This window comes from Rosa rugosa, chromosome 3 (genome assembly GCF_958449725.1).
Source record: "Rosa rugosa chromosome 3, drRosRugo1.1, whole genome shotgun sequence".
NCBI lineage: Eukaryota > Viridiplantae > Streptophyta > Magnoliopsida > Rosales > Rosaceae > Rosa > Rosa rugosa.
In genome coordinates this window covers 42,678,488-42,696,505 of record NC_084822.1, presented here as the reverse complement: position 1 = coordinate 42,696,505, position 18,018 = coordinate 42,678,488, and the positions used below count along the sequence as shown (strand labels likewise).

The following is an 18,018-nucleotide window of genomic DNA, read 5'->3' as shown; positions in this document are numbered from 1 at the left end:
GACGGGCGACAGAGCGCCGGATGCTGAGCCGATAGGCCGCAGCTTTCCCAGGCTGAAGATGCTGAGCGACGGCGTGGTGCAGATTGGTTTGAAGATCCGGATTTGGGATCCGGGTCGGATCTGGGTCTGGATTTGGGCTTGGCACTTGGCCTGGATCTGGGTTTTGAGGTTGATTGTCTTTTGGTTTTCATCATTTTGGTTCTTAGGTCACTTTGGTGGAAGATTGATCTCTGTTTGGCGTATTTTTTACGTGGAAGATGTTTGGATGGTCACATCACCAGTTACATTGTTAGAAGATTGCCCTTTTGTGGATGGTCACACTATCAGTAACATAGGTGGAAGATTGTTCTCTTTTCGACGTAAGATGTACGAGGAATCTGCTTGGTCGGTCATACCACCGGTTACTTTGATAGAAGATTACTCTGTTATGGTTGGTCATACTATTAGTAACTTTTCACATAGCACGGTTTACACCCGATGCGTCCTCAGATGCATTTTTGCATCCAATCGTATCTTTGCTAGGTTTTATGTTCATTGCTTTATTTTCGTATCTTTCATTTATGATGTAGTTTATACATCTGTCTTTTGTAATCTTTCTTATTATTAATGGAGTTGACATTTATTCTCAAAAAAAAAAAAAAAAACTTCTCAGTTCAATTTACCATGAAAATGAGTAGAGATAGATGCTCTAAGAGGTTCAATGAAATGATTAAGATGTGAACTGGGTGGATGTACCAACTCCTATGTATTATGTACTCTCATACACAAGAATAGGATCACCTACTGGTCTATTCATGCAATCAATACAAAAGAGAAGCATGTAACTCTATCTTTACAAGTTTGGGCCTTTCAATATGTGTTCACATCGTCAAATCATATTTAACCTCTTACTTTGACAACATCCAACATGATCGATGGTTCAAATTGATAATCTAACAACAATATATATATGTTTAAGTTGAAAAACATTTCTCTTAAAAAACTGAGATAGAATTCATATGATTAATAATTCACATTGATAATCCATCGACAAGACATATCAAATTAACGGTTAATAATTACTCATTTCCAATGAGTTGGCATGAGATACTCTTCCAATTTCTGTCAAAAGACCAAGGACCCCTCAATCAGCATAATCTTGGTTCAAAGATATGTTCTATTGATGGGAAGATATTTACATTCTCTTAGTGAAAGATTATGTGCTAATCTTTGTCACCCTTTAGTGGCAGATCTTGCATCATGGACACAAAATTCTCATTAAAGCTGCTTTTGTACACTTCCCAGAATCCAATTTACATTTCAACAGCTTGCACATGATGTAAAGTTTCATACTAATAATATCTCAAATTATACTCCATTCTCAAAAGGAAGAACATTCAAACTGGTTGGCAGGTGACACCTAATTACCTCATCCTGAATCATTTCCTTGTTTTGGGAAGCCATGCAAGACTTTCCTCAAGACTTTCCTCTTCTGTAAGTTATATTATGTCGCACAAACAAACAACCTAAGGAAAAGACACTTCGCAAAAACAAACAACACAAGGAAACGACACTTTCTCTTCAACATTATTGCACGGTTAACACCCCAAGATTTTGATAGCCAGGGAAAGAAAAGGCCGAAACTGAGTATCTCACCATCTTGGCCTTTTGTTTAACTTAAAAAATTTCCCTGTGCACAATTTTTAAAATGGGGGCCATAGCATCTCATGTGTCTCAATGCCTTCCATCTCTCTTAAAAAAGACACCAACCCTTTTCACTTATTGTGCATCAGAGTGTGCCAGAGATGGAAGATGGGACAGGAAGTTATGATAGAGCCAAAGAAGTAAAAGAGTTTGATGAAACAAAAGCTGGAGTGAAAGGGCTAATAGACTCAGGGGTGACCAAAGTGCCCAAGTTCCTCATGCATCCACCAGAGAACCTTTCAAGTTCAAGCACCCCAACCAGTGCAGACTTCCAAGTTCCACTTATAGATCTTGATGGGTTCGATGAGGATCTCCGGAGGGTGCAGATTGTTGAGGAAATCCACAAAGCATCTGAAACATGGGGGTTCTTTCAAATGGTTAATCATGGAGTTCCAAACAGGGTTATAGACAATTTGTTACAAGCAATAAGAGAATTTCATGAGCAGCCAAAGGAGATGAAGATGAAGTGGTACTCACGCGACTCTAAGCAAAGGGTAAGATACTACTGCAATGGAGATCTGTTGGTGGCAAAAACAGCAAACTGGAGGGATTCAATTGCTTTCGATTTCCAGGATGGTCCTTTGGACCCTGAGGCACTTCCCTCAGTTTGCAGGTACACTTTGTTACTAATGGTTTGATTCATACCAACAGTCTAGGAACATAACATGACGAACTATTAACTTGGATTTGATTTGAGTCACAGACAGGCAGTGCAAGAATACATAGAACACTTGATCAACCTAAGAGATGTGCTATCAAGTTTGTTGTCAGAGGCCTTGGGGATCAGCAGTGACTACCTAGCTGGCATAGAGTGCATGAAGAGCGAAACTCTGGTGTGCCATTATTACCCGGTATGTCCAGAACCAGACCTCACCATTGGGACAACCAAGCATTCAGATCCTTCCTCCTTAACTATACTCTTACAAGACAACATCGGCGGCCTCCAAGTCCTCCACCAAGGTCACTGGATCGACCTTCCCCCAAGGCACGGAGCCCTGGTGGCGAATATTGGTGATCTTATGCAGGTGAGTTTTTACATATCAATAATTTTTACTATGCATCAAATAAATTTTCATCAATAGTTTAGACTGACAGTACGATGCATAACATGTCAAACTGCTCGAGGCCTCACTGTATACGCATTTGTTGTGTGCAGCTTATCACCAACGACAAGTTCAAAAGCGTGGAGCATAGGGTGCTGGCAGGAAGGGTTGGCCCCAGGATATCAGCTGCATGCTTTCTCTATCCAAGTGCTACACATCGATTTAAACCTTATGGGCCAATTAAGGCGTTTCTGTCTGACGACTTACCTATATATAGGGAAACTCATGTGGGAGAATACCTTGCCTATTACAAATCAAAGGGTTTAGATGGTAACTCTGCCCTTAGTCATTTTAAACTAACCTAAGTTAAGTAGTTAACAGTAAATTTTGGGCAATGTTCTTATGATCTAAGTGTTACCCTAATTTAATAGCTTATATGTTGAAGTATTCAGCCTGGCCTATGTACGAATTCCTATGATATTGATTGACAGAAACTTTGAACATTTAACAAAAAAGGAGAAACTAACTATTCATGAAAAATGTGAAATTGTGGGGTAAATGTGTACCATCTTATTCATGTGTCAGCGAAACTAATCGTGAAAATTATGAAATTATGGGATAAGTGTTTCGCATATGAATATCACGAATGTGAACAAACCAAGATAACCGCATCCTGACTTCAATATAGTTTTTTTTTTTTTTTTTCACAAATATCAAACCTGCAATTAGACCTGTAAATGGACCGGATTTTGATCCGGACCCGCTCCAGATCCGTGACTATTGGACGGGTTTGGATCAAAAATTTTGATCCGTTGATCCGTTAATGATCCGAATCCGTTAACCCGTTTATTTAACAGATCAAATACGGATTTAGGTCGATCCGATCCGTTAATGATCCGGCCCGTTTTCGTAATAATAAAATATTATTTTTTATTAATATATTATTTTAAAAAAATATATAAAATATAAAATATTTTATATTTCTAATACAAATTTTTTGCAGAAATCTAAGGGATAGTTCATCACCTAACATTCCAATAAACATTAAGAATTTTGATAATGTAATTCTACTTTTGGTGATACTTTTCATGTTGTTTTAATATTTTATTAATATCTTATGAGGTATCATGATATAAATTTAATATTACTATTTAAAATTTTAAAATTATAAACGGGTCGGATTAGCGGATCGGGTATCCGTTAATCCGGCGGATGCGGATTTGGATCGAGCTATCAATGATCCGCCGGGTTAACGGAGCGGGTTTGGATCGATTTTTTTTTTAAGTAAACGGATTCGGATTTAGGTCGATCCGATCCAAATCCGATCCATTTACAGGTCTACCTGCAATATCGATCCAGAAGAAGTCGTGGTATCTTTGAAGTTATTTCCTGGTATTTGTAGGGGCTCAGAATAGTAGAAATTCAAACTTAAAAGTCAAAACATTGGTCATAAAGCAATATTTGTAACAAAATAATGGCACAAACCGGAAGACATACATTATAGTGATCCAAAGACTTATCATTCCAAGTATCAAGCTCCCAAACAAATCGCAGCAAATGAAAAATCACTGAGGGAAAACAACAAATGGCACTTTCACTCTAAAAAAGTAAAGGGGAGAAAATATCTCCAAGTAAATGATGTCGTCTTACATTCTACCTCCTATAGGGGCTTTCTCACTTTTCTTTTCAATTTAAGGGGGTGTTCAATCAGAAACAGGAAAAACATACATAGACCAATCACAGATCACAAATGATTTGCAGTAATTTACAAAAGAACCTAGAGGGCAATTCCAAGGGCCAGCCAAACAAGGCTATAACTGTTGTTGCATAGGGTTCTTGGGCTGCAGTATCTGAACAAGGGACCACAAGATATCCATCCTGTGTATGTTTCTGTTGTCCTGCCCCTGCATTAATCCACGGAGTCAACTTTAGTTAAGACGATAATGAGCACCACATACAAGGATACTAGATAACATTGCAGTGTGGATGAGATGAAAGCCTTGGGATTTTACTATGCACATAGGTCACAAGGGGAACAAATTTTTTTATTTTTTTATCCTTTTGGCACAGAGAACAGATATTTAGCAAGTTCAAAAATGCTGTTTTTATAGATGAGGTAAAAATCCAGTCACATCTTATAAATGCCATTGTTGTTCTAACTACCTAAGTTTCTTTTAGCAAGTTCATAATTGTTGTTTTTATAGATGAGGATCCAGTCACATCTTATAAATGCCATTATTGTTCTAACTACCTAAGTTTCTTTTAGCAAGTTCATAATTGTTGTTTTTATAGATGAGGATCCAGTCGCATCTTATAAAAGCCATTATTGTTCTAACTTCTAAATTTCTTTTTATGTGGTCAGTACATCTCTAGGCCCAGAACTTCCATTCAATGATTATGTCATTTGCATGACACCGATCTTAGGCTTACCTCAACTATAAAACATATCCATGTCTTGTCACCACGGGCCTCCGTTACACCTTTTAAGATTGTCAGACCCAAGCTCCTTATAGCTTCTGCAATCTCAAGGAAATGGCTGCATTCTTCACACATCATCTGCATAGATCAATCAGATGCTTGTAATAACCGATAGGTAAGCTTAATAATTGGCGTACAGGTGTTGTTTTTGTTAATGAAATATTATTATTTAGAAACTTAGAAGTTAAAATGAAATATTTATGTAAAGTCTAGACATCTGACAATTACATACCTCCACAACCATCTGCCCACTCTTGTTCAGATTCTCTACCACTATTGAACAGACTTTTAGATTGCCTCCCACCTCCACTGCCCAGCTCGATCCCCTTTCATAGTTAGAAGATCCTAGCATGCTTGTTTCCTTGGGACACAACTGTGAATTTAGCAGTATATTTAAGTAGAACAACATTGTAAAAATCTATAAGCATGGCATGTTCTTATCAATAAGTTGTTTACAATTTGGATTCCGAGAACCACATACCTACTTGAAATCTAAAAAGATTTTCCATAATAGTGATACAAAATGAAAGAAAATATTGATAAAAGTGATCATATAAATTAATCTCTGTAGATGCTTTCAGAAGGTGGAAGATTTGGAAGAGCATATTAGTAGCCTAAAAAGAAATAAAGGAAGGTGATATTCACACTACCTTTTTTCCTCTAAAAATACTACTCACAGTCCCTTTTTAAACGGTGTGTGAGTAGAATATTAAAACACGAGGGACTGTGCATTTCATCTCCCAAGTAAAATAACAAGAGAAGTACTAAAAAAATCTCACTTTGCAAAAGACAAAAGAGATGTGAGCTAATCCCAGGCCATAATAAACTTGATCAAAAGATTTACCTTTGCATCAGCACACTTATTTAGTTTATCCGCATGCTTAGTGATACTTTGAAGAAATAACATGTGCTTGATTGTGCGTTCCAGCAGTGAATCAATACTGCACTGTAAAGTTATCATAACACATTTAGCACATGTAGCATAGATAAGAACTAGAACTTCTACAAGTTCAGAATTCAGTCAGCTGAGTTCTGAAAGTCACCTTTGCTCCATTTGGTGTTAGCTCCCGCAGTTCCTTAATACGATCCTGGATTAATTGTCTGTCCCTCGGCCTAGGTCTAGAAGTCTCACCAGGTCTAGCCCTCTTCTTGTTGTTTTTAACTGGTCCTGAAGACCTCTCCTGCTGCTCACTACAAGCACTAGGACAAGGTGACGAAAACCATTTTGGCGATATCACCCCACATATTCCTGATGAGCTCAAACATTGCTGTGTGTCCTCTCCTCTCATAGACGGCTGATCAATGGAATAATTTTCTGAATCAATCGTATGTGTAGTATGGCTAGAAGGCTCTGGATACTTTTCAGTTGTCAACAGAGACTGCATTGATTTACAGAATGATTTTTCACTTTTAACATGACTGCCACTATGGCAAACTTTAGCCACTACAGCTTCAAGAAGATGCTCTGGGCAAGAATCAGACGTCAACTGGCTAGAGTTCATTCCCTCAGGCATCTCAGTAGTAATTCTATCTCCAATCTTCTCTGCTTCCCAATCAAAAAAGTTACTCTTATTCATAAAAGCTGGTCCAAGTGCTTCATGCAACTCACAGCCAGCAGGGAACATCAAAGATGTACTGGATGTGTCCACGTGACCTGGTTCAGTTGGAAACTTCAAGTTTTCAAGGTTGCTCTGAAACTTAACATCCAACGGTTCACTTACGTGCAACACCTCATTATGGTAAAGATCTATACTGTCCAAATTAACCCCGTCATTTACAGCAGAGTTGACAAACGTTGAAGATAAGTCTGCACAATCATTAGCATGAGATAATGGATTGGCATTGTTTGTGGAAGACATCCCCATATCTTTGCAGCCACTACTCTCCCCTGTACACTTCCTGCTATCAGGTAATTCCACTCCTACTAATTTGCAATTTTCCAACTTGAAGATACTTGATTTTGACTGATGTAGTTTGGGACTCTCATCACCTCCCATGTTGGATGACTCAAGTTCTCCATGCTTATTGACCACTTCAACTGCATTCTTCAGAATGCCAGTCAATGGAAAAATGTAAGAACTATCACTGTCTTTCCCAGACTGGGGAAAAGCGGACAACCAAACATCAGACTTTTCTCTATTTATGGCTTTATCTAAATTTTGCAAGCAATCCGGAAAAGTCCCTGACACCAATTTTTTTGAAGATATTGCCTAAGAAAAATAAGTCAAAGTCAGTGTCATAGTTTATCATTGAGTCACACACCCAAAGAAGAAAATCATCAAAGTGCTTCATATGAGTACACAGGCAGGAGCACAAACAGATTAACACAGTGCAGAGAGAGAGAGAGATAGATAGATACCTCACATACTGAACTGTCTATGCTAGATTGGATATGCCCTGCTGGGAAATCTTGAGCCATAAAAACATCTTTGATATGAGATACCAGCTTCACATTTTCAGTGATCTGCAACTCTCAAATGGAAAGAGGACAAGAACAATAAATATATGCTTGAAAATGTGTAAACTGCAAGCATTAATACCTTATATTTGATGCTAAAATTTAAGAAGTAAGAACAAGTTCACCACTGCGAGATGTGGGAATAAAATCAACAGAAAGTAAAGTATGAATAATTTAACACATTATGATGATGTTAGACAACCAAGCACTGGGATGCAATTTATATGGGGTTGCAGCAAGGCATCTAATCTTTGAAGCCATTAATTAGATGCATTTTTGAGTGGATACAACCAAAAGGTCAAATATGCAGGCAACACCATTTTGAGACTCTAAGTTCAAACCTTTAAGGTGCTCTTGAAAAAGTAGGTCAGGAAACGTCAACTGACTTGAAAAAGTATGTCAGGAAACGTCAACTAAGACTTATGAAGTGGTATACACTGTCTCTCCAACAACGAGCACCATAACTTTTTACCAATTACACTTAAGAGACAAATAGAGTATATGCTCAAATATGACACTCAATCTTCTAGGATCTATACTCAACCCAGCACACAAATTGCACAATCGGATGGTTTTATTTCTTTAGTAGCACTGCTAGAGCATCTAACCATATTAGGAAACAGACAGCTTGAACAATGTCAACCAGTATTGTCCTGTACAAAATTAAATAACGAAATGCACGGACTACGACAGAGAAGTGCACTGCATTGTTCTTTATAGCTTCAAGTCTATAACAGCCCAACAAAACTATAGATGTTCTTTTTATAAACCTAAAAAAACCACATAAGCACCAAGTCATGCATGGCTTTAAGTATTCATTATTCACAAAAAGAAAGAACTTACTTTATTTAAAGAACCAAGCTGTACAACTCCATGCGGAACAACAGCTACAACGACAATAGTCTACAAAAATGACAAAAAATTCAACTTATCAGGACATCTAGTTGAAAATCACAATCCTTCATGTTTCTCCCTTCCAGAACGAAGTTACAATCAATGAATAGCTGAAATTTATTCAGGTCAATCAAATCAAAATGATAGTTTCAAAAAACATAGATAAAACAATCTTGCAGGTCCCCACAGTAATTCATCCTTTTCTCACGTATGAGATTATGATTGTGCCCAAAAGGCGAGAATAAACAACAGTGATTAATTAGAGAAACTGGGGGGGGGCAGTACCCTTATGCCAGCTGAAAATTGACTTTGCCATCCATCACAGTACTGAAAAACACAAAACATAAATGCTTGATAAGAATGAATGGTAACACAATCAAATACTAGTAGCTGCAGAGCAGCAACCTTATATGGTTATAAATATCACACAGTTTGGAAGTTGAAACGCACTAATCAGTACTCATGCTGCATAACAAGGAACAATTACCTCAGACGGTGAACAGTTATTCTTCAAAATATCATCTGCAAAGATCCACTGATGCTTCCCAGTAACTGCCACTTGTCCGACAATCCTATAAAACATAAAATGATGTTTTTAATCATCCTTTCTTTTTATGAGACGCTATCATTATCCAAACTGATAATTTTGATAATGGCAATAGGAGAGAGCGAGAAAAACCATAAGCGTAGTACATAAACACTGACAATGGTTTTAGAATTCACAGCTTTTTAATCCAAACTTTAACAACAGGCATTATGGTAACTAGTAAGTGACACGAGTAATTACCCTTCTCCCAGAGTATATACATGATACGACATTTTTGCCACGGCTAGCCCAAGGGGATCATGTGGATAATGGCTGCCATGCAATGCCTCCAGTGTCTTAATAAAGCATCTATTCCCTGAATTATCATGTTGCTCACAGTTGTCATAGTAAGCGTCCTCCCAAGTCAGCACCCTGCATAAAGCACACCATATCAAAACATCATCAGGGATATGTGTATTTCAGCATAAAGAATCAGAATCTACAAGCAAATGGAAACTTTTCACCGAAACACAAAGCTAAAATCATGCACTAGGAAGTTAGTTTACAGTCCAGATTTAAAAGAAAAAAGTATAACTTGGGTACTAATTGTCCTGCAACTAGAATTTTGTGTCTCCAGCTTTACTTTTACTTTACAATTGCACCCTTTTTGGTTCTAAATAGTTACCCTTTTCCAGCTTTACCAAAATTAGCCAATACTCAACTCAAACTGAATAACAAACAAACAACAAGAACTAAAAGAACAGCAAATCAAAAACAAGCAAAAAATAAACTCACATTCGAGCCCGATGCTTCAGTTTCCAGAAAATGGCGTAGTTCCACTCCGTATTGAAACAGAGGCTTCTCAGCACATGGTGCAAGTCAGTACCCATCATCTCTCACCCCCCTCCAAAACTCCCAAGCTTTTTTTTTTTTTTCCTTTTCTTTTTCCTAAAACCAGCTCTAAAACAACAACACCAAAGCAATTCAAAGGAACCCCAGTGCGTCCCCAAAATTTTCAATTTTTTTGGCGCGAATTTTCGTGCCCTAACTTGCCCTATATGATCCTCTACCCGCCTGCTTTCTCCGTAACCCCGCTCGCCGCTTTATCGGCGGTCCCACCGCCGCTAATGGCAGACGATCCGTTCCCATCCCCTCACACACGTAATCAACCACCACCGCACCACTCCCCCCCCCCCCCCAATTCAGAGACTTGGCTCAACAATCCTCACAAACTCGCAATCGCGAACCCTACAAATGCAGAATCAGAGGCTCCCATACAGTCGCATTCAGCCATGAACTTGTACGGAAGCTTCGGAAAAGGAACTACACAGAATCAAATCGAAGCAAATTAGACAGAAAAGAACGATTCTTCAACGGCTTTCAAGATGAAACTTGAGCACAACTGTATGGATTTAAACCCTAGCGAATGTCCGACGACATGGATCTTTCACCAAAGACTGCGAATTTTCCAGAATTGATTAGTCTTCCGATCAACTGTGCGGATTTTTGCACAGAGAAAATGCTCGGATTGAACAGAATAGGATGGTTCACTCACTAGCTCGATCTGCGGGTTCAGGAGAGCTCGCTGAAATTTGAGGATTGGCTCTGAAGCTTTGGCTGAGACAAGTGTGAGGCTAAGTGTATCAAAGTTGAAATCTTTAAGCTACAGTCGCTGCCATTTTTTGAACGACAATGCAGCTTTTTCTACAGAGGGAGAAAAAAAAGCAGAGAGAGAGAGAAGCTTCAATGGCTATGTTTTTCTTTCAGAGAGAGAGAGAGAGAAGGCGCTTTTCTGAGATAGAGAAGTCACCTAGCTAGTGAGGACTGACTTGTTTAATATAGTGAGAGGGGAGTGTTTACCTGCGCACCCTGCTCATTTTAGCTTTTTGAACTAAACGTGCACCGTCGTTTTGATATAGTGCGCACCCGTTTGTCTACGCAGCCTGCGCAGTTTAGAGCCATGCGCTTGAGCACCTTTGTGATTGAGTGTGAAAGATGGGAAAAGGTTGAAAACAAAATGGAGGCTCAAAGGCCCCTAGCTAAAGGGAAAAGGAGAGGGGAGGTTTGGTAATGTGGGTGGGTATATTATTGAAGTTATATATATTTTTGGAAATGCATTGATCCAATTTGGGGTATTGAGTACACTTTCTAGGTAGTGTCCTTGATGGCAAACAACATGATGCCCATGTGAGGAAAATGATCCTTATCTTGCCCTCAATTTTCAAGGATACAATCCCTCTCTCTTTTTCCAAACCAACAAAGTAACATGAACCTATCCCTCTCCATGTCCCCCAAAAAAAAAAATAACAATAATAGAAACCATTTTTCTTCCTTGGCCATTTTTGTTTTTAACAATGATTTCATTAGTCAAAAGTTGGTGACATATTTGAATGTTTCATAAATCACTAATTAAGCATCTCACCCTAATAGTTTCCCTTGTGTAACTCTGTTGGAATTAATGGCATATATAAGTAACAAAACAATTTCTAAGGTTTTAAATAAGCATTTTTTTTTTATAAAGGAGTGTGAGTTTCTAATAAGGACCAAGTGAGGATTTTTGAATAATTTGGTTGGATGAGTGTTTTTAGTTGATATTTTAAAATTTCAACATGCATGTCATCCAACCGTTCATTCAAAAGTCCTCACTTTTCTATATTATAAGGGGAAATAATCATTTACCCAATTTCAGCTTAAAAATTGTCAACTTGCTCCACTAAGAGTTTTTTAACCACATTTACCCAAAACACTCTAAGAGATTATTTCTCTATTACCCAATTAATTCTTTTTTATTTATTTTTAGGATTTTTTTGCCCTCTCTTTCTCACTTATAGAGAGAAGTCGTCGGATACCTTGCCGGACTCCGGTGACCAATGGCCGGCCGCCGACTCCGGTGATGGGAATCCGGCGGCCGGTTACCGGAATCCGGCGACCATATTATTGCCCCCCAATAATCGTATTATTGCCCCCCAATACTCATATTATTGCCCTCTAGTGAATTGCATAAACTCCCAAAATCAAAATGAATACACTACATGCTCAATTGATCAATTTATATGCATATTACTGCCTCCCAATAATCAAATTATTGCCTCACAGTAATCATATTATTGTCTCCCAGTAATCATATTATTGCCTCATAATAATGATATTATTGCCCTCAAATGAATTACATAAACTCCCAAAACCAAAATGAATACACTACAGACACAATTGATCAATTTATATGTTCAATTGTACACGTTCTCTTTTTTTTTTTTTCCTTCCCCATTCTCGAAGCTTATAGTATACCAAAAAAAAAAAAGTGATATGGGCACCCAGAAATTCCTCTGGCCACCCACCGGAGTGTGAGGCCGGTGCAGGAGTGGTCGGGGAGCGGTTGTGTAAGGGGAGCGGAGTTGGATCGTCATCGTCTTCGTCGAGATGGGAAGAGTTGGCGAAACAAGGTTGATGGGACCTGACCACCGACCTCAACCTCAACCACCTTACGTCTTCGTCGCCGTCGGGTTCCCCAAGCAAGACCCGGCCAAGATCCGGATCGAGAAACAGAGCAGAGATGGCCCAGAATCCACAGGAAAGGTTCCGTCACCATCATCGACTCGACGGGCGACGACGACCACCGACCTCAACCTCAACCACCTTACGTCTTCATTGCCGTCGGGTTCCCCAAGCAAGACCCGGCCAAGATCCGGATCGAGAAACAGAGCCGAGATGGCCCAGAATCTGCCGGAAAGGTTCCGTCACCGTCATCGACTCGCCGGGCGACGACTTCTGCAAAGAAGTTTTCACCGCTGTGGATCGGATTCTGGTGCTCCTACGCTCCATTGAGGAGAAGGGTGGAGAGAGAGAGAGAGAGAGAGAGAGAGAGCTCCGACGCTCCAACGAGGAGGAGGGGGGAGAGAGAGAGAGAGAGTCTGATAGGGGAGGGAGAGAGAAGTTTGTATTTTATTAATTAGATTGGGGGTAAAAATGTCACTTGCGTTTAAATTGGGTAAAGGGGGTTAAAAAACTCTTAGTGGAGCAAGTGGGCAATTTTTATGTTAAAATTGGGTAAGTGGTCACGGCCCCTTATTATAAAGTCTTCATCAGAAGCTCTCCTAGGAAATGGGATATCTAATATATCAATTCTTTTTGAAAAAAATATATCAATTCTTTATTTTTAGTGAATTGTCTTATTTTTAACTTATTTTAGGTAATTCATCAAACAAATAGTTTTGGTCTTGCCTAGTACCATTTAGTCTAGTGACATAAGTCTCCCTTTTGTAATTGGGAGGTCGCTAGTTGTTGTCTATGAGTTGTATATTTGATTTTTAAAAAAAAAATTTGGTCTTAGTGACTACGTTTCACAAAACTAACTTGAGTTGAGGAAGTAAACAAAACAAAAATCAACCTTTGAAATACATGGTTAAAACCTAGCAGTCCAGTCTACTTCAAGACTTCTTGTATTTATCCACTAGAGTTAATGCTTCTGAGAATAATCTTTGAGTTTTTTACTTCAACAGTGTTTGAACTCTTCGAGGATTTTTAAAATAATACCTTAACTTTCAAAGTGATCAAAGTGATACCTAGACTCTAATTTTCTTGTCAACGGATACCTACGTCAGAATTCTGTTACGGCTCCGTTTATTTTATCACGTGAGGTGCACATGTGGCCCTAAAACAGAGCAAAATGGCTTATTTGCCCTCAATTTGTTTTGTTTGGTCTGACCAAGACTTTTTCAATTCCCTCCATAAACAGATGTAGTTGACCCCTCTCTAACCGTTTCCCTCCAAAAATCATTGACCAAGTTAGGCATGACTTGATTCACATAATCTAGGTACCAAATAGCATCAACAAATAAAATAGTATCATCTCCAAGGCAATTCTAGTACTATAAGTCAATGGAAATGAAAAAAAAAATCATAAACAACAAGGAATGTTTGTAACATAATAGATAGTCATTGCTCTGGAACTGCACAAATTGCTCAACCAAAAAGGACATAGCAAGTTCCCAAAGTTTCACAAAATGGTTGACAAACCAACAATAATGTCATGTGTTTGTTCATAGCATCATAAGCTTACATACAACCTAAACAAAAACAACCCCAAAAACAATATTTTTTCTTCACAACTTGGATTAGAACCCTGGCCATTCAGAATCAGTTTGGCCTTGGTGCCTTGCCTTTTTTGTTGTAGGATTTTGGCTGCTTTGTGTTGGAGGATCATGCCTAGTTTGTGAACTAGATGGCCTTGCATTGGCACCTTGGTTGCCCTCCATGGTTTTCATCTTCTTCCAACCCTTCCTAGACTTGATGATATTATCATTCAAGCTGGGCCTCCCCTTTGAAGCTGGAACTTTTGCTGCTTACACAACCATGCCAGATTCAACACAACCAACAAGTCAACACAACCATATCCATATTGAACACAACCAACAATTTAACACATTCAACACATCCATGACAAGTAAACAGAGCAGCAAGCACATGGTTAAAACAAATTCTTGAGGTCACAAACATGCTGCAATGAGTCAACAACTTGAGCCACTAAGACAAGTGCTGAACAGAAAATCACAAACCTGCTGCCTTGAGCTCTTCTTATTTTTCTTGGTTGTATTGGAACTCCCTTCTCCCTGAAATGAGAAAAGAGTCTATTAATATTAACTCCATGATGTATAATGTAACCAGCATAAATAATTAAAACAATCGGAATTACTTACTGCTTGTTGTGCTGCTGCTTTCTTTCCCTTTGTAATTAGGCAGCCCAATCTATTATGCCCTTTCTTGAAGTAAACTTTGCATGTCATCTTCGAGTAGGTTCTTGGCATTTTGGTTGTGTTAGGGCTGGTGGAGGTTGCTTGTTCTCGCCTGGCTCCTTAGTTCTCTTCATTTCGGATTCTTATTGTTCATCAGCAAGCACACAAGGTAGCCGCCTTCCTTCCCACCTCTTTTGCACAGTATGTTTCACTCTAGGTTTTGGAATGTGCTTGTTGTAGAATCCACTATATACCCATCCCACCTCAGCTTGCTCCTCAGCCTTATTCCTTTGCCCCTGTCCAATATTGTCATTTCTAGCTTGGGCCACACTTTGAGAAGCAAACAGGTCAGGCACCAAGTCACTAAGACCAGTAAAGGTGCCTTGACTTTGTTGCCTTCCACCCTCACTAGCTTCCAAGTCAAAGTCTGAGTCCAAATTAATGACCCCATCTGCCCTTGCCTTGTGTCTAACCCCTTCTTGCCTTGCATTAACATCTCCACCACCAACCACATTAACTCCACTTGAACCACAACCTGATACACCAGGCCTATTTTAGCTTACTCCCAACAATGTTTGCTTCCAGTTCCACCTTCCTTTTCTCTGCTGCTGTTAACTTATTCAAAGGATTCTCCCAATTTGGGTATACTGGCCTCAAATCATCCTCCTCAGCCTCCTTCCTCCTCCTCCTCCCACCACCAGTAATAAAGTCTGCATTGTCTTCAGTGGAATAAGATTCACCATCTCAAGTGCATCTGCATCGTTTCTAAGTGGCATCAATCCCTCATTGCAGTAAGTCCTAGGCATCTTGTAGTAGTATGAAATTGGCTTCTCCCTGTACCCAATATCCCAAGCAATGTTTCCAAACTCTGTCCATGCAATCTTATCAGGATCTAGACCATCTAGCCAAATTTTCCCACCATCCTTGTTGAACCTAGCTAGCCACTTTATACTTCTTCGTACCATCAGGCATCTTGTCAAAATAACCATCATGGTGTATAAATCATCTGGAACTGAAATGAAATTGAAAAAGCACAAGATTAATGCTCAATCTCTCATCGAAATTGCTTACCTAAACCTATGTTTCCCAGAAATTCCAGAAAAAGCAAAACAACTTCGAAATGCTAAAACAAAACATATATAATCCAAGTTCATCAAATCGAAACGGGTGCCCAATCGAAAGAATAAAAACAATTTCTGCATGCATATTCAAACAAGAAGAATCTAATGCAAAACCACTAAATGACAAGGAAAATACTACTTATCAATACAAGGACCAATCCCAATCCAAATTTAAATATTCGGCCCCAAACCCTAAAAAACAATTTCATTTTAATCTAAACCCTAAATCGTAATCTGAGCTAACATAATGGAAACGGGATTCTCTGAAAACCATGACCAGTTCCATGTGCGACTGACTTTATTGAAAGAGAGAGGGAATGGACACTTACTATCTTCTCGTCTGGGTCTAGATTCTCTAAAGAATCTCCACATCTTCGCCATCGATCACTTTTTGTCAGGAATAAAATCGAATGGAGCCATTTTCCAGTCTGGTTGATTCGCTTTTGTCGACCTTTTTGGTTTGGGAGCAATAGTTTGGGACTGATTTAGGTCTGAGATTTTCTCAAAGTGTGGTTTGTTTGGAGGGAATTGAGTTTTTGATCGACTTTAGAGGTGAATTGGGAGAAAAAGTCTATTTTGCCCTCACTTTTTTAATCACGTGTGCCTCACGTGCCTCTGAATAACGGAGTTGTAACGGAATTCTGACGTAGGTATTTCGTTGACAAGAAAATTAGAGTCCAAGTATCACTTTGAGTACTTTGAAAGTTATCATTTTAAAAATCCTCGAAAAGTTCAGGTTGAAATAAAAAACCCATTAATCTTTTAGTTAGTCTCTTTTTCTCAAAAAATACTTGAGCTCCTAGCTCCTTGACTAAGTCTTTGTCTTATTCACCTCTTGCCTAAGATTTAAATCTCCTTCGATCTTTACGAACATGTCCAATACGCCTAGGAAAATGAGCAAAACACTGAAAATTGTTCAAGACTTTAATATGACATTTCTCTTAAAAAAAAAAAAGACTTTAATATGACATGTAAATTTTTAGTATAAAAGTTGTTGGTAATTCTGGTTTTCTTTAACCGTGACATATTTGACTTGAGCCTAGTTTGATTTTTTTTTTTTGGCACACACTTAGTTTGAATATTAATGAGTAAGATTTAATCATGTTAGCTCTCACATTGATTACTAAAATTTAGGGAAAACAATTGTAGACTAGAAAGAGATAAGAAATGTTCTTTGCCATCGAGTGCCATTCATTCAAGCATGATGATAATGCTCCCATAATCCATAGAGAGCCCAAATCTGGTTCATCAATTTGATGAAGGTGTGCCCAAGTGTTGGCTCTCCTTTGTTTTCATGACACATTCATGAAGTAGCCTTTTGTTGCATTGCACCAACTAGACATCATTTTTCGAATCCCATTAATTGTGTTTCAACAGTGCGATCTCGGGTGATTATTGCCATTGATCTATAATCATTTTCTCAATTTCCTTTTGCCTTCTGTTTGCATTCAGTTCATGAGGATCAATAATGGAGTAAGGCCAAGGCCAAATTTACTAGTCATGAAGACAAACAAACAAAATAGGATTTGAAGAAAAAAAAAATTAAGGAACAAAATGATCAAATGGTTTCTATTTTTTTCTAATCAATCATTAACAATGGAACTCATTTGTTTTTTTCTCTAACAAATCTCATGATCTTTAATCCAAAAGATTCAATTTGTCGGAAGTTACCCAAAAGTGTTTTTACCTAATTCAATATCAATACAAAGTGGGCATCAACAATGTTTGATTAGTTTATTACATTATAAGGATAATTTGTAATCTATAAAGACAAGTGGATTTACTTCTTTTGATAGATCGGTAATTGCACTTCTTTAATAATTTTGATACTAAATTTCCGATTTACTGTTGAGGTCAAAAATTGGGTAATTGATGCCTTTGTTGACATTTTAAGTCGGTATATATTCCAAATTAAATCGGTGTGACTTCTTTGATCGTCCACCAAAATCTGCATGACAAATGAAAACATAGTTGGGTGACACTGTGACAGTAGTGTGGTGCCGGCCAGACCTAAGTTAAAATTGACTTTATGATGTTCTTCATTTCATGTTGAGCTTCAACCTACCATATTAGCTTCAAGCCT

The 18,018-nt window shown here is 38.4% G+C and overlaps 2 protein-coding genes across 3 annotated transcripts; one reads left to right on the top strand and one right to left on the bottom strand.

The window, feature by feature from the left end:
- The first annotated feature begins 1,661 nt into the window (after positions 1–1,661).
- On the top strand, positions 1,662–3,319 carry LOC133740619 (1-aminocyclopropane-1-carboxylate oxidase homolog 1-like). Its single transcript, XM_062168563.1, has 3 exons — positions 1,662–2,296; positions 2,387–2,708; positions 2,840–3,319. Exons 1-3 carry the CDS (start codon positions 1,785–1,787, stop codon positions 3,089–3,091), a joined length of 1,086 nt encoding a protein of 361 aa, XP_062024547.1. The 5' UTR covers positions 1,662–1,784; the 3' UTR covers positions 3,092–3,319.
- An 884-nt stretch (positions 3,320–4,203) lies between these two features.
- Positions 4,204–11,063, bottom strand: LOC133736972 (transcription factor bHLH155). Of its 2 annotated transcripts, none has more exons than XM_062164596.1 (11): positions 9,878–11,063; positions 9,344–9,514; positions 9,044–9,128; positions 8,842–8,883; positions 8,506–8,565; positions 7,564–7,668; positions 6,248–7,414; positions 6,049–6,150; positions 5,437–5,565; positions 5,157–5,282; positions 4,204–4,630 (listed from the first exon to the last, which is right to left on the bottom strand). In XM_062164596.1, exons 1-11 carry the CDS (start codon positions 9,973–9,975, stop codon positions 4,538–4,540), a joined length of 2,178 nt encoding a protein of 725 aa, XP_062020580.1. In that variant the 5' UTR covers positions 9,976–11,063; the 3' UTR covers positions 4,204–4,537. The 2 variants fall into 2 exon arrangements, with proteins under 2 accessions (XP_062020580.1, XP_062020579.1); XM_062164595.1 differs by having other exon boundaries at positions 5,437–5,577; positions 9,878–11,055.
- Between the last annotated feature and the right edge of the window lie 6,955 nt (positions 11,064–18,018).